This window comes from Heptranchias perlo, chromosome 15 (assembly GCF_035084215.1).
Source record: "Heptranchias perlo isolate sHepPer1 chromosome 15, sHepPer1.hap1, whole genome shotgun sequence".
NCBI lineage: Eukaryota > Metazoa > Chordata > Chondrichthyes > Hexanchiformes > Hexanchidae > Heptranchias > Heptranchias perlo.
In genome coordinates, this window is record NC_090339.1 from 27,349,349 (window position 1) to 27,373,991 (window position 24,643).

At 39.9% G+C, this 24,643-nt stretch overlaps 1 protein-coding gene across 3 annotated transcripts in view; it reads right to left on the bottom strand.

Annotated features, from left to right (window-relative positions):
- LOC137332931 (ecto-NOX disulfide-thiol exchanger 2-like) overlaps positions 1-24,643 on the bottom strand; it is a 266,243-nt gene that overhangs the window by 99,438 nt on the left and 142,162 nt on the right. For all 3 annotated transcript variants that reach the window (XM_067996973.1, XM_067996971.1, XM_067996972.1), the window contains one exon: positions 10,433-10,576. In XM_067996973.1, the coding sequence (XP_067853074.1) occupies positions 10,433-10,576 (144 nt within the window). The remainder of the gene's footprint in view (positions 1-10,432; positions 10,577-24,643) is intronic.

A 24,643-nucleotide genomic window follows, 5' to 3' on the forward strand; every position in this document is an offset into this window, starting at 1 on the left:
TTCTACCACCCTTCGCGTGTAGAAGTGTTTCCTAACTTCACTCCAGAAAAAGTCCTGGCTCTAATTTTTAGGCTATGTCCCCTAGTCCTAGACTCCCCAACCAACAGAAATAGTTTCTCTCTATCTACCCTATCAGTTCCCCTTAATATCTTGAAAACGTCAATCAAATCACCCCTTAATCTTCGAAATTCCAGGGACAACAACCTTAGTTAGTATAATCTCTCCTTGTAATTTAACCCTTGGAGTCCAGGTATCATTCTAGCCAATCTCCACTGCACACCCTCCTAGGCCAATATATCCTTCCTAAGGTGCAGTGCCCAGAACTGAACACAGTACACCAGGTGTGGTCTAACCAGGGCTTTATATAGCTGCTGCATAACTTCGACCCCCTTGTATTCTAGTCCTCTAGATATAAAGGCCAACATTCCATTAGCCTTTTTGATTTTTTTTCTGTACCTGTCCATGACATTTTAATGATCTATATACATGGACACTTAAGTCTCTTTGGAACTCCACTGTTTTGAGCTTTTCACCATTTAGAAAGAACTCTGATCTATCCTTTTTAGGTCCAAAGAGGATGACCTCACACTTGCCTACACTGATATCCATTTGCCACAGTTTTGCCCATTCACTTAATATCTCTGTAATTTTATGCTTTCACCTACACTGCTTACAAAGCTGCCTATCTTTGTGTTATCGGCAAACTTGGATATGTGGCTCTATATTCCATCATTTAAGTCGTTAATAAATACAGTGAATATTTGAGGTCCCAACACAGATCCCCGTGGGATACTATAAGTCACATCCTGCCCTTTATCCATACTCTCTGTCTCCTGCCACTCAGGCAATTTCCTAACCAGGTCAATAATTTGCCCTCAATTCCATGAGCTTCAACTTTAGCTAACAGTCTCTTATGAGGGACTTTTATCAAATGCCTTTTGGATGTCCATGTCAACAACATCCACAGACATTCCCCGGTCCACTACTTTAGTCACCTCTTCAAAAAATTCGATCAGGTTTGTCAGGCATGACCCACCCTTTACAAATCCATGCTGGCTCTCAGTGATCAGCTGAAAATTTTCAAGGTGCTCAATCATTCTAACCTTAATTATAGACTCAACAATTTCCCAACAACAGATGTTAGGCTAACTAATCTATAATTCCCTGGTTTCCCTCGTGCATCTTTCTTAGTGGAGTGACGTGCAATTTTCCAAACTAAAAGAATGGTTCCTGAATCGAGAGAACTTTGGAAGATTATAGTTAGGGCTTCTGCAATGTTCTCACCTACTTCCTTTAAAATGCTGGGATGGAAACCATCTGGTCGTGGGGGATAGTGCTATTAATTTGCTTCCGTTTATTATGGTGAGTGCCCGTCTCTGATTCAAAATTAGTTTCCTTGGAGTGTCCGGCATGCTATCCAATTCCTCAGTAAATACTGACACAAAGTAATTATTTAACACGCCCGCTATTTCCTTATTTTCATTTACAATATCGCCATCATCTTGACCACCCTCTTTTTCCTAACATAATTGTAAAAAGCCTGTGTGTTGATTTTGAGATCGCTTGCAAGTTTCTTTTCATACTCCCTTTTTGTAGCTCTGTCTTGTCACCATTTGCTGTTCTTTGTATCTCTCCCAGTTGCCAGGATCTGTGCTATTTTTTGCATTTTTGTATGCTTTTTCTTATAGTTTTATGTTGTCCCTTAACTTTTTTGTTATCCACGGCTGTTTTTTTTGACAAGTAGAGGTCTTGCTCCTTAGGGGTATAAACTGGTTCTGTATCACGTTAAATTCTTTTTTGAACACCTCCCACTGATCTTCTGTCATTTTACCCATTAACAGATTTGCCCAGTTTACTGTGGACAGTCTTTTGTCTCATCCCGTTGAAGTCGGTCTTACCTAAATTTAGACTCTTAGTAGCTGTTACGGATTTCTCCCTTTCAAACACAACATTGAATTCAATCATATTATGATCTCTATTAGATAAATGTTCAACGCACCCGTTAGGCTGTTAACTAAATCTAGCTCATTACTCATTATTAAATCTAATATGGCCTGCCCCCTTGTTGGTTCTAGGACATATTGTTGCAAAAAGCTGTCCTGAACACAGAAGAAATTCGCTACCTTTCTGACAGGAGCTCGTCTGCTTACGACGAAAGTTAAAATCCCTTATTAAACCACTCTGCTTTTGCTACATGCTTGTCTAATTTCTACATTTATACATTCTGCAACTTGACAGCGAGCACCAGGGGGATTATACACAAAATATCAGATCAAAACTCTGCAGTCCTGCCACATCCAGTCGTGAATGGTGGTGGACAATTAAACAACCAATGGGAGGAGGAGGCTCTGTGAACGTCCCCACCCTCAACGATGGCGGAGTCCAGCACGTGAGTGCAAAAGACAAGGCTGAAGCATTTGCAACCATCTTCAGCCAGAAGTACCGAGTGAATGATCCATCTCGGCCTCCTCCTGAGATCCCCACGATCACAGAAGCCGGTCTTCAGCCAATTCGATTCACTCCACCTGATATCAAGAAACTGCTGAGTGCACTGGATACAACAAAGGCTACGGACCCCGGACAACATCCCAGCTGTAGTGCTGAAGACTTGTGCTCCAGAATGAGCCGCGCCTCTAGCCAAACTGTTCCAGTATAGTTACAACACTGGCATCTACCCAGCAATGTGGAAAATTGCCCAGATATGTCCCATCCACAAAAAGCAGGACATATCCCATCTGGCCAATTACCACCCCATCAGTCTACTCTCAATCATCAGCAAAGTGATGGAAGGTGTCGTCAACAGTGCTATCAAGCGTCACTTACTCACCAATGACTTGCTCACCGATGCTCAGTTTGGGTTCCACCAGGACCACTTGGCTCCAGACCTCATTACAGCCTTGGTCCAAACATGGACAAAACAGCTGAATTCCAGAGGTGAGGTGAGAGTGACTGCCCTTGACATCAAGGCAGCATTTGACCGAGTATAGCACCAAGGGGCCCTGGTAAAATTGAAGTCAATGGGAATCAGGGGGAAAACTCTCCAATGGCTGGAGTCATACCTAGCACAAAAGGAAGATGATAGTGGTTTTTGGAGGCCAATCATCTCAGCCCCAGGACATTGCTGCAGGAGTTCCTCAGGGCAGTATCCTACGCCCAACCATCTTCAGATGCTTCATCAATGACCTTCCCTCCATCATAAGGTCAGAAATGGGGATGATGATTGCACAGTGTTCAGTTCCATTCGCAACTCCTCAGATAATGAAGCAGTCCATGCCCGCCATGCAGCAAGACCTGGACAACATCCAGGCTTGGGCTGATAAGTGGCAAGTAACATTTACACCAGGCAAGTACCAGCCAATGACCATCTCCAACAAGAGAGAGTCTCACCACCTTCCCTTGACATTCAACGACATTACCATTGCCAAATTCCCCACCATCAACATCCTGGGGGTCACCATTGACCAGAAACTTTACTGGACCAGCCACATAAATACTGTGGCTACAAGAGCAGGTCAGAGGCTGGAAATTCTGCAGTGAGTGACTCACCTCCTGACTCCCCAAAGCCTTTCCACCATCTACAAGGCACTAGTCAGGTGTGTGATGGAATACTCTCCACTTGCCTGGATGAGTGCAGCTCCAACAACACTCAAGAAGCTTGACACCATTCAGGACAAAGCAGCCCGCTTGATTGGCACCCCATCCACCACCCAAAACATTCAATCTCTTCACCGCCAGCGTACCGTGGCTGCAGTGTGTACCATCCTTAGGATGCACTGCAGCAACTCGCCAAGGCTTCTTCGACAGCACCTCCCAAATCCGCAACCTCTACCACCTAGAAGGACAAGGGCAGCAGGCACATGGAACACCACCCACACATTCCCCTCCAAGTCACACACCATCCTGACTTAGAAATATCACCATTCCTTCATCGTTGCTGGGTCAAAATCTTGGAACTTCCTGCCTAACAGCGCTGTGGGAGAACCTTCACAGCACGGACTGCAGCGGTTCAAGAAGGCGGCTCACCACCACCTTCTCATTGGATGGGCAATAAACGCTGGCCTTGCCAGCGACGCCCACATTCCATGAACAAATAAAAAAAAACTCCCATATAGACTTAAATCTTTTTCTACTTCTTAGTTCTGCCCATAAGCACTGCCTGCTTATCTCTCATTATATACTCTCTTATCATTGAAGTAATTTCATCCTTAATCACTAAGGCTATACCTCCCCCTCAACCAGTTTCTCTATCCTTTCTATAGACCTTATAACCTGGTATATTCAGTAGCCAGTCCTGACCGTCTTGCAGCCATGCCTCAGTAATGGCTAACATGTTGTACCCTCTAAGTTCATTCAATTTGTTCATTATATTCCACGCTTTTATATAAAGAATGTTTATTTGGGCCACACACCGTGACCTGTTATTCTGCTCTAATATTGTTTTTCTCACACGTTTCTTATTTCTCTCTCCTAATTTAGTTACTTTAAATCTTTTAGTTTTCCCTTTACCTACAGTGCCTAAAGCATAATTTATGACAATCAATCTACTCTCTTCCCTTTCGTTTGTTTTAGAATTATTATTTATACTACCGTTTCCATCTGAGCCCTCCTCCCATTTACTAGTTTAAAATCCTTGTGGCTGCCCTATTTATCCTTTCCACTAGGACCCTGGTCCCAGCCCAATTCAGATGGAGCCCGTCCCAACAGTACAATTACTTCCTGTCCCAGTACTGGTGCCAGTGGCCCATGGAATGGAACCCCTCTTTCCACACCACTCCTTCAGCCACAAGTTCACCTCCATGGAGTAAGGATGCATCATGTAAAACAGGAGAGATAAACAAAGATTGATAATCTTTGCTGTAGCATTATCTATGACTGCCTAAGAGATGGGTGTCCAAATCCTAGCATACAACTCAATTTTATCTGTCCGGCGGAGCTCCGCCTTTAATTAATCCCTCCCCTGACAAAAACAGCTGATCTGCTGGTTGTGAAGCGGGAATTCAAAAAAAAACCCAGACAGTGCTGCTTGCTTTCTCAGCAGTAGCAACTAGGCTGACACTTACCTAACCTTCCAGCAGCACTGCTCCATTTATCCAATTGAGATTTGCAGGTCTCGATTGAAGGAGAAGAGCAGCAATGCTAGGAACAGGAGGTATATGTCAGCAAGGTGCTCCTGCTGTCAGCAATACTATCTACAATTTTTTTTAATCAATTGGCTATTTCTGCCAGCCAGTTTTTCCAGAAATGAGTACTTGCCATTAATAGTGCTCAATTCATCTCACTTAACTGTGACTCTGCGCTGGTACTGGTTAACTGAAAGAAGAATACTTTAAGAACCGTTTTAGGTCTGCAGTTACATGCGCTGGCTACAGGGTGACAATGTGAAGCAGCAGAAAGTCCTTTTTACAGCTCTGTATTTCATCACCATTATAGATTTCCACTGTGCAGGGTGAGTAACTGGGTGGGATCCATTTTTACTTAAATTTTATATTTTAACTACATAAATGAAGTTTTTTCATTTCCCTCCCATCCCCCGTAATATTTTCCACAAAATGTATTCTTTGTCCATCTCTGTAGGGGGGAGAGAGAGAGAGAGCGCAATATTTTCTATTTTCTATTTTTAATACTTTTATCTAATTTTTTCTTGATTCTATGGCCTGTTCTTGGCCACCACCAGTCCTTTCACCACCCCCCCCCCCCCAACCAACTCGTTGATTGGCACCTCCCCAAGTTGTTATTCTTCCAATTCCGCTACACTATAATATAATCTGCGGGGCCGTCCCAAGGCCTGTGCTGTTCTTTGCTCGGGCTGGCTTGGTTACTGAAACTATCCGAGCATTACCGTCCTCCACGGAGAAGTGTTTCCCAGCTTTCCTGTACTGCTCTGTTGCTGAAAGTGAAGTCAGGTCCTGCAGCGCACCCATCTCCCCATCTTCCAAATTAAGTTGGAGACAAATTTTTGGAGGGTCCATTCATTGGCATCTCACTTGCTGGCATAAATTAAACTTGGGGCCCCCATGGAAGGCACCGCCCATCCTCCTCCTCTTCCCTCTACCTCACCTGGGTCCAATTATCCCTTGGCCTCAAATGCTATTTGACCTGAATATTGCACTTTGTCTTGAATCACTGTGTTCAACATCACTGGCCATCAATTTAATACATATAGTCTTCTCAATTTCAGTACCTCTTTTTAGGGTTTGAATAAGGTATTTACATCCTTATTTGCACAATTTTCTTGTTTAAATGTTTAGTTCCTACAGATACATCAAAAAATTAGCATATCTACACACAGCAGAATTTTCCTGCAATCAGAATTTAATGCAAAGTTGGTATTGGTATGTCTTTTTACATGATCCAATGTACCTTCAGATCCTCCAAGATGAAATCAATAAAAGTTCTTGTCCTGCATCACATGACACTTACTTAATTTTCAAAGATCAGAAACCTCTGCATCAAACAGCCCAGGAGACGACACCGCAAAAAACAAGAAACGCAACACGAAGAACCACTACAGTTTTATAAACAACATATGTCTTCAACTAAAACTAAGGAACTAATTAAATCCCCAGGTTTATTTATAATAACTTGAATTTATACAGTACTTTTTTTTGTAGAAAGCATCCGAAGGCTCCTCACAGATGCGTAAGAACATTATATCGCTGGCCAAAGAAGATATTAGGAAGGGTGATCAAAAGCATGGTCAAACAGGTGGTTTCTAAGGAGTTACATTGAAACTACAGCACAGAAACTAGCCAGTCAGCCCAACTGGCCTCTGCTGGCATTTATGCTCCACACGAGCCTCCTGCCTCCCTCCTTCATCTAACTCTATTAGCATACGCTTCTATTCCTTTCTCCCTCATGTGCATATCTAGCTTTCCCTTAAATGTATCAATGCTATTTGCCTCAACTATTCCTTGTGGTAGCGCGTTCCACGTTCTTATCACTCTTTGGGTAAAGAAGTTTCTCCTGAATTCCCTATTGGATTTATTAGCGACTATTTTATATTTATGATCTCTAGTTTTGGACTCCCCCACAAGTGGAAATATTTTCTCTACGTTTACCCCATCAAACCCTATTATCTTCAAGACTTCCATCAGGTCACACCCCAGTCTTCTCTTTGCTATGGAAAAGAGCCCCAGCCTATTCAGACTTTCCTGATAAGGATATCCTCTCAGTTCTGGCATCATCCTTGTGAATCTTTTTTGCACCGTCTCCAATGCCTCTATATCCTTTCTATAATATGAGGATATTATAGAAATATCCGATATTATCTTTTAATATCCTCTCTCCAAAGGAGAATCTAAATGTAGGAGAGGGAGGTGGAAGCAGATAGGGAGGAAATTTCAGAGCTTGGGGCCTAGGCGACTGAAGACAAGGCCACCAATCATGAGGCTAAGAAAGGGCTGATAAGCAAGTGGTTGGAATCAGTGGAATGGAGAGTTTGGGAGGGATGGGTGGAGGCTGAAAGAGGTTACGGAGATAGGGAGGGCGAGGTAATGTGATGGATAGGATATGGAGTTGGGACCTCAGTTCCATCTTTTCAATGTTTAGCTAAAGGAAATTGCAGGGGAGTGGAGAGGTAATGCTGGTTTCATCAACGTGTATGCGGATGCTGACCCTATGACGGTGCTGTCGCCAAGGGACAGTGATTAGATGAGGAAGAGGAGGAACAAGGCTGAATTTCTTGGGGGCTCCATTGACTTGATGCATTTAAATTCACTCAGATCCATTATTTTGTAAAATTCAAGATTCTTCAAGTTCAGTTATAACTACAGTGAGATAATTACTCTGTCAGGGTGAGTGAGGGGAGAGGGATGTGGATCAGTCTGGTCTGGGTCTGTCAGGGGAGAGGGATGTATGAGAGAGAAAAAAAAAAGAATCACGAAGGGTCTAGACAGAGTAGGTAGAGAGAAACTGTTCCCATTGGCGGAAGGGTCAAGAACCATAAGACATAGATTTACGGTGATTGGCAAAAGAACCAAAGGTGACATGAGGAAAAACTTTTTTTTACACAGAGTGTGGGTAGGATCTGGAATGCACTGCCTGAGGGGGTGGTGGAGGCAGATTCAGTTCCGGACTTCAATAGGGAACTGGATAAGTGCTTGAAAAGGAAAAAAATTTGCAGGGCTACGGGGAGAGGGTGGGGGAATGGGACTATCTGGACTGCTCTTGAGTAGAGCCGGCGCGGACTTGATGGGTCGAATGGCCTCCTTTCATGCTGTAACCTTTCTATGATTCTATGAATTACAATACAGGTAAAATCGATCAATCGGTTTACATAGCTCTCTGAAAGGAAACAAAAATTATTGAATTCTACACAGATCTCTGGATGTCCATATTCAATTGCTATGATAAGTTCCCATTACGCTACCCAAGGTGGGGATTTTCACTCACCCTGAATTTCCCTTTCCGCACAAAGTATGTTTAACATTGGTTACAGGCAGCACTCAGTTTGACTGGAATCTACTGTGCATGGCAGCCATTTTGAAATAATTCCTCAAGAAAGCAAAAAAGAAAGTGCTTTCCCTTACCACTGAGCAAAAGTTTGGCAAATGTTCAACCCAGCTAAAACCAATGCAGATTTGAAATAATCTTGAACTAACTGCCATAGTATTAAAATGACATGTTGCATACATTTAAAGCTGCTTCTTTGAGACACCTGCTACTGCCACTGGTTTTTAGAAGTGCTAGTCTCATGCAGCTAGCTGTAAGTTGATTATCATTGGAACTCACTAAGATTAATGGCTCAGGGACCTGCTGAATATGGCTCTTCCAGGCAGCTGGCTTTAGCAAATTATAGCAGTTTTGCATTCAGTTTGCAGCCAGATGATACCCACATTTCTGGACACTGGTGTGGGCCGTGCTTAATGTAGAAGCAGCTTAAGAGGGATAATACTAGCCCACAAGATAACGAGTCTCATTTGTAAACAATGTTGAAGGATTCCCAAAATCCCAATGTCAGCTCATTTTTCTTTCAAGGTCATTCTGAAAAGAAAATTATTTTGACCAACTCTCTAATTCCCTTCCCCCCAAAAAACATACTCCAGAACAGAGTATATTGCATTGAGCAACAGAGCCTTTCCACTTCCACATGGCAATCTTTGCTCAATTGACGCTGTAAGATGCTCTTAATACTCAATGTTCTATTAGTCTTGCATACTCCTGACCCGGAGCAATCTGTGCAAGTTAGAAGGGACAAGAAACACATCATGTATTTCCTGTGACTTCAAGCTTGAAGCCTTGCATATTTTACAATGCTTTCTTGGAGTATTTGCAATGAAACTTCAAGAAGCAGTTATTTCCCGAACTGACTCAGCTTCTTCTTAACAATATGAAAAAGGATATTGATTTGGATTTTAAAAAATCATTACTCTGCCAGATGACATTAGTTACTATACATCTTTTAAAGATCTATTTTTCTAAATGAAAGCAGAATGAACTGGGTGGAAATTTGTGCGCCAATGTGCTGCATCAGATGTGCGTTTCCTCCTGCTATTTTCCATATATTTCCCCCTCAATCCAAAGTTATGGCAGCAGAGCAGGAGAAGCTCCAGGGAAATTCCCAGAGTTTATTTCATAGAACAAATGATAACTTTAAACACAAGTAGGAACAATTTAACTTTGCATGGTTTATTACGCTAATTATTATCATTTTAAAAGTCATATACATCCTCATTGTCATAGTTGATTGATAGATTGACAATAATTGACTATAAACCAATGTTTGATAATTAAAATCCTCTATTTTCAGTATGAAACTAAACTGACCATCCTATGCAATGCCATTCAGCGTAATGCATTGCTGAGTCCAGAGGTATAGGTGGTTAATTTTAGCTGAAATCAATTTCAGGCCTCTCCAAAGTTCAGGCACTTTTGCAGCAGTTTATACAATCAGTTGTTGTGGGCCTTTGCTATTTATAGTCTTATAAAACACTTCAATGGCCTACCTTAGCTGGAAGAGATTAAGGGAATGGTTAAATCATATATTCTGTGCATCATATTACTTGCTTTTGAATGAGATGTTAAACCAATGCTGCGCCAGCCAGTTCAGGTGAACGGTACTATTCGAAGAAGAGTGGGGAGTTCTTTTGGTGTCCTGGCCAACATTACTCCTTCAATCAACACGACCAAAAACAGATCATATGACCAGTCATTCACTTGCTATTTAGGGGGCCTTGCTGTGCGCAAATTGGCTGCTGCACTCACCTGCGTAACAGTGACTTCAGTTCAAAAATAATCCATTGATTGTAAAGCATGTCAGAAAGTTCTGAGGACATGATAAGGCATATAAATGCAAGTTCTTTTTGTCCTCTTGCATACCCTTTGCCACAGATTCAAAGCAATAATGACACTGCATCTTAAGACAATTTGATGATCCGCACATTTTCTGCAGTACTTGAGATGAAGCAGGAATTGATAGTCTAGCTATCCTTACCTGCAGCTTTATTATTCCGTTTCCTTTTCTTGCTTGGTTCGTTGCAACTGTCAATGGAACATTCTGTCACCAGTGGGCCATTTGCGTTATGAAACTGCAGTGGTTCGTTGTTGTTTGCAGGGTCAAAGGACAACTGGTTAAGCCCTGTAAAAGTCAGAATAAGGATAATACATTAGCCTCGGTGTATAAGGAGAGAATTTATTAGCTAGTGGCCAAAAATTACATCTGAGACACAATCTATGTATTAGTGCATCAGACAACATGTTTATAGAATCATACAGCACAGAAGGAGGCCATTAAGCCCATTGTGTCTGTGCAGGTCTTTGAAAGAAAATTACTTCCACTTAATTTCACATAGAGTTCAAAAAGGAAAGACTGAACAGATTCAGCTTCTCTCTGCCTTCCTGTTCAGATTATTGAGATCGTATTTATTTTTTACAAAAAAGAAAACAGCATGCATAAAACTTTAAAGAAAGGACACCTCTATTTCTCCATGACTATGTTTTCAGATATTCAGAACATACAAAAAATCCTGTTGAAATATCCACATTTTATAAATTCTTCACAACTTTATCAATTCAGCTGAAATGCTAGAATTTATGAAAGCTTCAGTATCTGTGGTAACCATATTTATAGACAATCTCTTTATTTGGCACAGTAAGAATCAAATCATTTTAAGGAACTAGAAGCAGCTTTTTTTGTAATTTCATTATTAATTGTCCATCTATAAAAAACACGCCTGGGAACCGTCTTTGTTAACGACTCAAATTTCGTAAATAGCCAAAACGATTTGATTGAATTAGGATTAAAATGTTAAAATTTTACAACACAAGCAAAAGTGCAATAGAAACTAAATACACCATGATACACTACACCACACAGGACTGTGTACATTTCTTACTGACACCCTCAGAACTAATACCGCAACAATGCTATAATAAATTTGCTGGGGAACATCAAGTACATTCTTTAGAGCTAGGTGATCATTTTACTTAATTACTATACTTGACAACTGTACTTGGTATGCTGCAGTCAAACACAGATATTGTTCCAGCCACAGCACTGCAGGTAATTAGAGGTAAAAACCTTCGAACTGTCTAAGAGTCAGCTGGATTCTGTGATGGTGAGTTTTTTTCTGGATGGATGACTACAATGAGCTTCCTCATTTATCTTCATCTTAAGTCCTGGATCACCATTCTTTGAAAAAAAAAGTCACATTCAGGGTTTTAGGTGTCCCCCCATCTGGTTGCATCATAGGCTCAGTCTAAGAGGCCTTCTCTTCTTTTTTTCTCTTGTCTGAAACAGACATGTCCTGTTGCCTCCCACAAAAGAGAAAGTTTTCACCATTTATTTTGCTTTCATTTCGGTCTTCAATTTTACAACAATCACCAGATGCAGAGAAGAAAGTCTTTTCCTCCTCCAACTACTTGCCTTATGAATGAGAAAGGTTTACAACAACACCACCGCCACCCCCCAAGTATGGTTTTAAAAAGTAGCTCCAATATTAGGTTATTTATTTTATCTCTGGTATCAACAAGAAACTAAATAAGAGAATCCAATAAGCTCATCTTTGATGTATATACACAAAATAAGTAGGAAAATTATTTCAACTACCCATTAACGGCAGCTCATGTTTCAGCATTGATTTCTAAAAATTAGCATTTGTTCATAATATTAAGTGTTACAAGCAAAGATTTTATTATTCAAATAAAGAGATATTAACAGTAGACAGTATATGAAAACAGTCCCTCAAGCCAAAGAAAATTCAATAGAGTGGAACAGATATAACATAAACCCCACCCCTCAAATGTTCACTCAATCTTTCGACATCATTATTGATGCAGTACTCACATTGGGGCGGTTAATGTTTTTCAGGAGCAAAAACCGTCAAGTGGCACTGAGAAGGCAGCTACCTTAAAACAGAATTTACATCCAACTATAACTCTATACTAGAGACTGCTTTTTATTTAGTTTGAATAGTTCAATTCTGAAGTTGCTCATTATGTAGACTTTTGGGAAGTACATATCAACATGTAATAAAAACAAAACCTCTTCTTAAGTTCTAATGGAATATTCAAGATAAGGTGCTATAAAAGTCTTCCTCAAATGTCTATAATAAGAATACAGCTCCATTGCAAAATGTTCATTTAGCACTGAGCAATTAAATGTATTTGCACTTCTAGGGAAACCTAGACAAGGCATCCTAGCGCCTAGCTGAATGCCATCTCCTTCTTTACCACGTTAGTCAGCCTTCTGCCTGTACCGTGCATGGAATGTTACTGACTGAAGTTACAAGCTAGGGAAATTTGAAAACTATTTTATAATATAATTTTAAAATGCACTTCAATAGCAAATTAACGAATTTCCACATTTCATTCAGAGAACAATTCTTAAAAATGCATGCAACTTTATCTACTAACATGGATTCCAATCCAGTCTCTAAAGTGTTTTCCCTTTGATGCACATATTTAGTGAACAGACTATGGATTTTGTATTCAAAACACTATTAATAATTGTCTGAAGACTTTTTTTTTAAAAATACACTTGGCTGTAGTGAAATAAATTGTATGGTCTATTAGGTCATAAGTTTCATAGAAAGGTAACAACAGCATGTCCCCTGACATTCTCCCTTTTAATTCAAATGAAATGCTGTTGAAAAAACTGTTTTCTCCAGTAATGACTGAAGTGTCCGTAGGCATTAGAGGAAAACAAATTATGTTTTATGCATATTATCTCCAAACATCATCAGACTTCAATTAACAAAGCTACTTCGTTATACCAGTGCTGAGATCCAATTTAACTTTAATCTCTGGAGGTATCATTTACCCTCACTTATGTCATTGCAATCATGAACATATACAGCTTTCAGCTATTTCAAATAGGAATTCACCTGTTTCATTCACTTTCACTGTTGCTCATGGCATCCAACTAAAAAGAACTTGTGGAAAAACTGATCTGTTCTGAAAAATTAGATCCTTCTATCTCATTCAGAAGTATTCTCTTCCAGGAAGATTCTAACAATTGCACTGGAGCCAAATTTCCAAGATTTGGCACAGAACACCAAAGTGGAGACCAGAAAATGGGGCAGAACTAGTTTGCACCAGGATTTTGCGATTGACTAATGGGGGAGGCTGAGTGGGCGGATTTTCAGGGGCATGTCTGGAGCGTTCCCAGGCACCATGGGAATTCTGCTCTTAAAAGGCCTCAGCGTAACTCATTTCTGTTGCGAGCTGGTGTGAATCCTGCTGAAGCACCAGGAAAGACTCCAGACTTGCCAGAAATAAGGTAATTTATCTTGGAGGGAATTGATTACCTTATTCTGCCATAGTTATGGTTCCCATTCAAGCCAAAAATCTTTCCATGCTTGTTTCTCTTTGTCCCGAGAAGGATCTCGGGGACGACCTAATGGAGCAGCTAGGTTAGATTCCGTCTTCAGACAGGTGAATCAGGGAGGGCTTCTCTAATTTGCCTTTACAGGTGCCAGTTGCCACCCCAAACACGCTAATGATCCCGTCAACACTCTTCAATTTGGGCGGCCGTGAGTTCTGCTCCGTCTCATATCTGACTGTTGAAATTCCAGCTCCACTGTCCCAAAAAGCAAGCAATTTGTTACATGGTTTTAATAAAAAAGCCACCAGAAAATGCAAAGCTTTGGTTGGGTAGTATTAAAGGGGAGTATCAATGTAAAGGGAAGTTCTTACCACTTTATTTCTTATAGATTTGAGAAGACAACAGTTTCTTGTTTAGATTTCCCCATATCACACATCACTCCCTGACCAGTTCCCAAGACTTTGCCAATGTAGCTCTTGATCTAATTGCTGGCAGGTTCATAAAACATTATCCAGGATAAAGCAACCAACTATTGTTTTCCTCCTCCTCCACCTGGGAGCATGGGCCTTCTGCCCACTTCCTACCCAAGACTGCAAAGGTGGGAACTCCTTGTTCAGGAACAGTGAGCATGAATCAGTATTCAATCACTCAGAGACATTGCAAATTGCAAGACCACTGCTGAACCATGTTCCATGCAATTACCAAATCTATTACTTTACACTGAATCATCATCCACATTTTTTTTTAAACCTGTGTATACAAACAAGCAAGGGGTCTTTACCAAGTGTATCTGTTAGCTGGCACTGAATTGTGCATAGTTATTTTGTATTGGGAGCAATTTAAAAAAATTAAACCTGACCTGGAATGAATTATTTTTGGCACACTCCATCAGGGATCGGGTCATAAATAACACCTCCCAATCAACGTGTAAATAGAGTAACTGTGTGAAACTCAATACTGGTCAGTGGGTGCACTCTAAAGAACCTGTTGCTTAATATCAATGCAAGTGGCTCTGCTTTACATTTGTTCAAACCAAATGTTTGTCTCTTGGGCCCAATGGAGGATCTTTGATCATGTTTGAACACAAGGGTTTGCATTTTACAACATTAGAATTGAAAAGCACAGTGGTATAAACCCTATATTCAAAGTAATCTTCCTACAATTACATCTCAATGTTAATGCAAGAATCTGGCAATACATTAATATTTCCAGAACAATATCTCTGGACACTATTTATATCCCAGGACATCCTTATGTTCTAGTATATAGATAAATAAAATATTTTCCATATTTAAGATTGCTCCAAGTGATGCAGTTATAAAGAAATCTATAAACAATTTTTATTCTTTAGTCTGATAATATGCAGTTAACTGGTCTTAAAGGCCACCCACATATATCGACCATCAACCCTCGGTCCAGATAATAAGTGAGCAATCCAGATGATAGACTACCATTTGAAGTCAGATTCAAAGATTATTTGCAACAAATTAGTTTTGATGTTTTGTGCCAACAGTTCATAAAACAATTATCAATGAAGAGGACCACTCTGACCATCTTCATCAATCCAGAAAAACTCTACATTCACCCACTGCAGCATCTAATTGTTTCTTAAATTATTACAGGATTTTCACATCCACTACTGTATTTGAAAGTCAAATCCATGTTTTGATCGCTCGTGTGAAGAACTGCCCAACAATCTTAAATTTACCTTTTAATAGTTTGAACCATGTATCCTTCTCTTGCTTTCACAATTGAAATAATAATATTCTGGATTTACCTTTTCCATACCTTTAACTATCTCATATATCTCTAGAAGATTAACTCTCAAGACACCTCTTTTCCAGGGTGGAAAGCCCAAGTTACTCCAGTATTGCTTTATAACTCAATCTTTTATACTGGGGATCAGCCTTATGGTTCTTCTCTGCACTGCCTCCCTTCCTTGAACGTATCCCTCGTTTCTTGGCAATCAGAACCGGACATAGTACACAGGCACGGTCTGCCCAAAGCACTGGACAGTTTGATCATAGCTTCCTCAGGCTTATATTTTACTATTTTAGCTATGTAGTTGAACATTACATAGGCTTTGTTGATTGCTGCTCTGCATTGATTGGACATATTGAACTTTCGGCATTACACGGCCTCGCGAGGTGTCAAGATAGCGTGTTGGCTGCGCACGCACGTTTCCAGCATGACGTGCGCCGAATGCCTTCTTGGTATAGAAGTTAACGCATGTGCAAATACCGAACGCCAGCTGCATGTAAAGTAAGGAGAAAATGGATACAATCAGTGTGCAATGCTGATTTAAAGTGGTAGACACCATTTTAGCACTTAACACTCAACTTAACGCACAGTCTTAACCCTGACCATCTGAACGTGTCTTAGAGTGCCTGGAGGACACCCACCAGCGCTATTTAAAAGGGACCGCGCAGGATTTACAGGTTAGCGGCTGGATTATTGCTTCTGGCTGCCGAGACATTTGTAACTGTTTTTGGAGGTCTCCTATACTTGAATACTAGGACTAGGGGACATAGCCTAACATTTAGAGCCAGGACGTGCAGGAGCGAATTTAGAAAATGCTTCTACACGCAAAGGATGGGAGAAGTTTGGAACGCTCTCTGCAAACGGCAGTTGATGCTAGCTCAATTTTGAAATCTAAATCTGAGATTGATAGATTTCTGTGAACCAAGAGTATAAAGGGATATGGGGCTAAGGAGGGTATACGGAGTTAGGTCACACGTCCATTATGATTTCATTTAATGGCGGAACAGGCTTGAGGGGCTAAATGCCACTGCCACCTCCTGATATGCACCACCTTCTCCTGCAAGAAAGCGGAACATGTGGCCTGTCATGGCCGAATAGCTACAAGTGTGTGAGGCCTGTGAGTTGTGGGTGGGCGGTTTGCAACAGTGGTAATGTGTAAGGGTGAGAGGAAGCATCTGATTGGAAGAGTTCAGTACTGATGGAAAAAGTTTGTTGGTATGTGGGTGATGGGGGGTGTAGTGCATGGAGCAGTGGATGTGGCTACTGGTGCAGTTGGTAGGAGACCCACTTGACAGTTGACCTCACTCACCTTGACCACTCGTGTCAAAGCACTGAACTTCTTCCTGCACTGCATCCATGTTCGTGGTGCTATGCGCCTGGCATTGACTTCATCCTTTATTGCCTCCCACTGCCTTTTGGGCATATGTCAGGAGAGCATCTTGCCGCGCCGTCCTGCGCGGATATAGGATGTCCCTCCTTTTGTCCACCTCTTGCACCAAGGCCTTTAGTGCATCTTCAGAGAAACTTGGTACACATACTCTCGCAGGCCTGGTACAAACTCAAATCGGCAGATTGGTGAGGTCTGGCATGCAGATTGGAGGCTGTGGGATTTAGTAGTGTGCAACTTTTATTCAATGTTTTAATATAACTCATCAGTGTGTAAACATAGGGACGAGACTTGTATCTGTGTTTTACATGTGTGATGTCTGATCTCCGTTCAGACAGCAAATTGTTATTTTTAGCAAGTAACAGGTACCGTCTACCTTTAAGAGCCATCCTCCCTTTAAGAGATTGGGACTCCCCTGCTGGTGGAAAGTGCAAATTACATTGAATCGATGTGCAAGACCTGGATTTGAACACAGCTTGCAGATGAGTATTGAGGCAGGCCAAAGTTTTCGTCCTGACTGTGCGGGGGGCCATTGGGTCGCGGGTTAATAGCGGATCACACTACCTGTGCCCAACAATAGGCCCTATCGAATTTTCTCCCCTAGTCTTTTTCAACTGCATCTTTAGCTGTTTCAGTATCATTCATGGAGTATGTGAGTTGCCTATTTTCTTTTCCTATTTGCAGTACTTTACACTTGTATACATTAAACTTCATCTGCCATTTTTTGTCGACATACATACTTTGTTCATATTAATCAAATATTAATGGCAATGGTTGGAGAACAGAACAGACCAGACACAGAAAACTTAAAGGAGATTTTTTTTAAATGTTGGAAATTGGAAATAAGGGAAAAAAGTCTGTCAGCTTCTGAAAAGAGAAGGGAAAAAAAGCTAGTGTTTCAGGTGTGGCCCCTTCATCAGATCTGGAAACTGGAAGATAGGTCAATCACTTTAAAGGCAAGAAAGCACTTAATAGCAAGACTTGCCAATCTCCTAGTTCTGACCAACATTTACACCCAAAATGTTAACAACTTCTTTCTTTTATCATATGCTGATGAGCCATCACTTTCTGTAAGATTGGGATACATTTTTTTCCGCATATGGTGTGAAAGTAAACAACCACTTGAGAAATAAAACACTGGTAATGCTCAATGAAAAACTTCTACAATTAGAACTCCTTTTAAAATTAAACAGTTAAAAGAATTAGGGCTCACTTTAGTACAATTTTAAGGTTCATCAGTTTTGTTTAATTTTACTTCAATACATTTGGTTTCCACAGCAAGCATGGATGACATTGTCAGGGAACTAATGGAGGGATTATTGAGGCTAACAGTGTAAGGGAGCTGAATGAATGGCAGCAGATGTCTCACAATGAGTTCCAACATTTCAGCTGGAGTTCAGTAACTCCTCCCAATCAGCACTTGCATATAATGCTTAAACAAAAAAAAACTGTAATGCCCCAACTGCCACACTAGCAGAGGTCAGCTGACTCAGCACTTCGAGTGGGTTATTCAGGGCAGATGTAAAGGAACATATAACAATATTCAAGGCCACTGATTTACAGTTTTCACAGATAAATGGGCAGAATCACAGATTCGATACAGAATATGGTCCAACCATCCCCCAGACTCTTTCAGGCCTCGAGCTTGCCTCCTTTCCCCACTGAATTTGCTGCTGCAATATTGGCCAACTTGCTTTAACCCAAGAAGCGGTCGTCAGCTAAGCTCCTAATATTGGCAATTGTCCGTATTGGAATTGTGCACCTATGAGCAGATTTGGTAGAAAGTTCCCAATGGTATGAAACTATAGATGCTGAAAGCTGACCGATGATGAAATAAAATAGATAAAGCATTTCTATAAAGCATTTGGACAGTTACATGGGTAAGATGGGTATAGAGGGATATGGGCCAAGTGCAGGCAATTGGGACTAGCTTAGTGGTATAAACTGGGCGACATGGACATGTTGGGCCGAAGGGCCTGTTTCCATGTTGTAAACTTCTATGATTCTATGATTCTGTATGACCCCGTGCCCCCGCCATAACATCACTTCTAATGCGGTTAGAGTTATATACAATGAAGGCAAAAACACGGCACAGGGCAAGAAAGGAGATCAAAAGGGAATTGAGTCCTGTTGTTTGAATTAAAATACATTTACTGTGCATCATTATTTTTAATATGTGAAAGTACTGGTAGATATTTTACACCAAACTGGCACCTAAGTTAGCTCATTTTCACTGGTTAGACTTTGTATTTGATTTCAAATAAATACTGTGTACAGATGTGGAGAGTACTTTTATTATATGTTAGTAAAAGGGCACCAGCATTGCTTAAGGACATCAGTACTAATTTACAGACTACTTTTAGGCCACATCCAGGTCCTTAGAAAAAGCACCTTGAACGTTACGTTACCACAGTGTGAAAAGTAAATGAGAACATTATGTTTGAAAACTGTAACCTTTTTGGTGTTAGTATTTATTTAATAATGCCTCCTAATGCTTTCACTTCATAGCACTGTTATGTCACTGACAGTATCACTGAAATAAAAATGCTAAGAAAGCCAATCCATAAAATATCTAGTCAAATTGTGAGAAGCAATTTATGGCTGTTTTGGTGAATTGTGCAATGCCATTTACAGTCATTCTGAGTAAAAGAGAGGCCAGCAACCCTTTAATTTGAAACCCTTCAATTAAATTACAGCTATAGTTCATTCACACACCCTGACCCCCATTATCCACTGTTCATACTATAAACCATCTGAACGTTTGATCGCACTACGGGCTGATAATCACTCAAACTTTCTTTGCTTTAGGTTTGAATTTTTGTTCAACAACCTTATTAGTATAAAATAAGACTATAACAAATATGGGTAAATTAATAAACCTCCACATTAATAAAACAAATTGCTCATTTTAAAATCTAATCTTTTTCTAATAATGTAAACCAGCCTACAGGGCACAGAACCATCTGCTATGTTGGCTGCAATAATTGTGATTTAGAATGTGTTTTACTTCACAGGAGAATGCTTGAGAACTAATATCATTGAAAAGCTCAATGACATTAATAATTATGTAAATTGCATGGTAATTAAGCAATACTTAAAAAGTGGACTTTAGTACAATGACTGAAGGAAACTGTTGTAACAACAATGTCACTAAATTAGAATTTAAATGAATTTTAGCATCGGTTACTGCCCCAACTCGTGTAAAGGTTAAAGATTAGATTCAATGAGCTGCATAGGTCTGGAACAGTTGCTTGCTTCAACAAAAGGTTGCAGTTTCTTAAAAATCAAGTTAATGATTCAAAGGAGGACACAAAAAAACAAAATGAGCAGAATTTAACCATTTATTCAGCTTCTGATTAGTGAGATGGATGGAGGAAGGGAAGAATTTTTCTGCTCAGGGAATTCACATTGATTAGCTACTTCTTCCTCCATCAAAATCATCTATTGCAATGCCATGTTTGAGACAACATTGTCAAATGTAAACTCTATTGTCAGTTTTTGGCCAAAGGTTATTAACTATTCATAACAGGTTACAATCTAACAGCAAAGTTATTTACATTAGTAATGCCACAATTTTACAGTGCTACCTCTGATCCCAGTGAACTGTTTCAGTAACAGCTGGAGTTCAATAATGTAAAGGAAAAAATTCTTTGTTTAAAAATATTGACCCGTACATTCTTGTCTTTTAAAATATTTTTCTCAACTTCTTTTTTGTTTCCCTAAAGCATTCCCCAATAAGAGTAGGCAGCTAACTAACCTCCTCCTCGGTGTCTGCCAATGCTGCCCTTTGAGCCAGCCACTGGGATTAACTGACCTGAGATTAACTGACCTGCCCTCCCAATTAGGAAGTGCATTGTCTTCACTAGGTGAATCCTTCAGTGGAATGGCTGAAATCCAGAGTTAGCATTTGACAAATCATGGATAAATACATGTACCCTACCATTCCATTGCAGAATACATTTGGAGCATTAACACAATATGCCACTCTACCTCTCAAAACACTAATGGAAATATATTCACAAAATTGTGGGCTGCAAGTGCATTCTTGCAATTGTTGCACGATTAGTTTATAATCTGTTGTGCCATTGTGGGGAACCCAGCAGAGGTCAGGCAGGCATTTCCACATAGGGAAGGAAAGAAAAGTCTTGGTTTCTCAATTCGATCTACCTTCGTGTATCTGCTGGAGTCCAGACATACAGCAGTACTGAAAGACCAAGTAGCAGGTTTCTAGCCATCAGGCTTGTGCTATAGAGCTAGATAGCTGATTGAGTTAAACTTTTGACATTTACACAAGTAGTGACCCAGTGGCAATGTCACCTCTCCCAAAACATTGTTAAAGTTCACTAAAATTCTAATATAGTGACATTTGCCCGGAAATTGTTCATGAAATAACTGCAAGGCTAACAGGACTCACCGTTATTTCAGAGCAAATGGAAGAGCAAGTTCCAGACAGCGCACATGCACAGATAAACGCGAAAATCACTCCACCATTTGCCCTGCTCGTTTGAAAGTTTCGTGTTAAAGAGATCTCGCCAGCTGAAGGAATGGACCAGCTCGAACTTGCTGTACTACCTAGCTGGAAACAAACAAATCCCACCATAAAAAGGTACACTGGGTTTTTTAGGTCTAAACTAACTTTTAACGGTGTGGTAAGTATTAATGACTGCCAAACAACCATTCCGGCACTGAAAATTAACTTTTAAAAATGTGGAGTCTCATTCCTCCCGATATTAATTGTTGTTAGGAACATTTTTAAAAAATTAATTTAAAATTGTTATTTTTTTTTAAAACTTATTCTTTTTATCTCTGTCCTTTAATCTTACCCTCTCTTTACTTCACTTTCTGTAACTGATTTTATAATGAATTTACTAATCTATCTGACACTTCCTGGTTCTTAGTCTGCACGGCTTGTGAAGGAATGCTTTCACTTCCTGGTTCTGACCTGTGAAAAGTTTGTGGGTGAGTTAGTTACTTATGAGCGCCAGGCGACGTTTGTTCGCCGCTCAGCGCAATTTCCAGGCCAATGAGTTTACAAGTTTCTTTCTGTCATTATGTTAAAATCGGCTTAATAAATACTCCCAACTGTGTAATTTACATAAAAATGATACAACCCACAATATACCTGTGTTTTTAAAAAAAAATTGATCCTCCCTACTAGCCATTGCTTTTAGGAGTTATCGGGAAGATAGAAAATTGGCAAGAGAAAAAGATCCCAGGTTCTGTAGCTACTGAGTCATGTCCTAATTTTGAATTTCTCTCCAGGAAGCAGTGGCATCTCCTGCCAAAGCAGAGGAACATAGAATACGACATAAGTAAACATTGGTGTACTCCCATTTCCCCAGATTAACAGCAGAAGCTTTGTTTAGCTAAATTTTCATGATACAGGCAAGATACTTTTGAAAATAAAATTAAATTAGTAAGACAAAGGCAGCTGTGACCTTGTTCGTCTTATTACATATTTTTAAAAATTACTTTAAAGTTCTAATGCATTAAAGACATGAAGAAAAATGTTGGTGTACGATATTATCTGGATGATTTATTCCAGCAGTTTCTGTGATGTTGCCTGTAACATCAGTAACAATTCATTCCGATCCCTTAAACTGCTGATCAACATATGAAACAATTAGCAATGATTCACATCAGCAGCAACAAGTAAAGCATTAGCCCTATTAAATGCTCAGAGCTATTTTATTGCACTGTTTTGTCATTTATAGATTTAATGTTCAATGATAATACAGACAAAAAAAGACTACTGCAGTGTACTATACATTGGGATTCAAGATAACGTAACAAAGGGTTATAATTAAATCATAATGGGCATGCATGACTAGGTTGCAAGTAAGGAATGACAGGTCGATAGCAGTTTTGCACTTCGATTAAGCTGCCTGTCATTAACGACAACTTGTCATGTGACACTAAATGTGTTATTGTTAGAAAATAACAAGTGTTAAATGGCAAATTGTAGTTAATAACAGAAGGACAAAATTCAATTGACCTGTCAGTCCTCACCTCGAACCTGGTCATGCTTGCTCTCACCACTTAATTATAGGCTTTTGTGTTTCTTTTGTCTTGAATTCCAGTGTATACTACAATTGTTTTTCACTTTTTGAATCATTAAACCCCAAACTCACAACTGAAAATAAAATAGCTCTGAATATTTAGTGAGGCTTTATTTTTACTCCTTAATGCGCTTGATGTGAATCATTTCTAACTGGTTTCATATGTGGATTGGCAGTTTAAGGGAATCGAAATGAATTCTTGATGTTACAGAGCAACACCCATAGAAATTGATGAAAAAAATAATCCAGATAATACTCTTACACTCTCAGCAGCACGCCTACTCTTTTTTTCTTGTCTTTAATTAGAAATGTGATTAAATAATTCCCTTAGTGTATAATAATGGGACTAAGTGGCAAGTCTAGCAGGTCACATTCATATTTGTGCTTTTTAAAAAAAAAAATCTTTTTTTCAGAAGTACCTTACCTGTACTATGAAAATTAAGCTAAACAAGACTTCTGCTGTCAATCATGGGGATTCTGGAAATACACAAATGTTAATTCATGTCATATTTCATCTTCCTCTGCTTTGGCAGAAGATGTCTCTGCTTCCTGGAAAGGAGCTTAAAATCAGTACATTGTGACATGACTCAGTAACTGTTGCTAGAGAACATGAGACTCTTCATTCCCCCTCATCAATTTTCTTCCTTGCTCTCTGAAGGCATTCCTACTGGGGCAAATCAAATTCCAGACTGACCTAAGTAAACTGTTAGTTTTGCCATTTCTCAGCCAGTCTACAAGGTCTAACACTTCATAGAAGCAGAGAATTTATGTCAGAAGGGGATTAATGATAGGAAACTGTCAGGATCAGTCCTGCTCCAACAAATTGCTCCTTCACACACAAAGATATTACCACTACTTGGAGAGCTTCCAGTGCATAAGATAGAACTTTCTTTTGCTTTGGTTGGCATGATTCGATGTTTGTGTGGGAAGCACGAGCAAGGGACACGAAAATCTATATATTGCATTTTCCCCATAAAAAGTTTATGAACCTGATCAGAGAACTAAACACATCATCGATGTCCCCTATTTCTATTTCATGTTCAGACAAGCAGTTTACCTATTATAGCAAACCACATTTATATCTCCATTTATTCAACAGCGAAGTGCAAACCCAACTCAGCAACTGGCTTTTGAACATTGTAATAAAATGTCCCAAGTTGCTATTCACTAGAGAGACTGGATTAAGCACATGTAGAAATTAGAAGAGCTGACCAAATGCATGGGTAAAAAGATAGGCAGAGACTTTTAAGGTGGGTAGAGCTCTGATATAAGGCTAGAGGAGAATGCAGAGGTAGGGTGGGGGAGGCCACAGAGGCAATAGTAAACAAGGACAAGAATTCTACATTGGGGGGACAGGGAGGCAATGAAGTTCGGGGAGGGCAGGGGTAATGGATGAATTGGACAGTTTGGGATAGGATATGGACCCTTTAATGAACAAGCTGCTTTTGGTTCAAATCTGTACAATTACAGCTAGTATTAAAATTTTGAAGTGAACAATACCAGTGGTGTGCCACCCGCATCTTCGCAGAGATGCAATGGAACCACTGCTGAAATTTGGATATCTCCAGATTACTGTTATTTATTCCCATATTTTAAAAAAATTGCAACAAATAAAAACAGAAAAATAAATCATCAAAAGAAAATTATAGGACATAAATTGGTCTAACTGGTGAT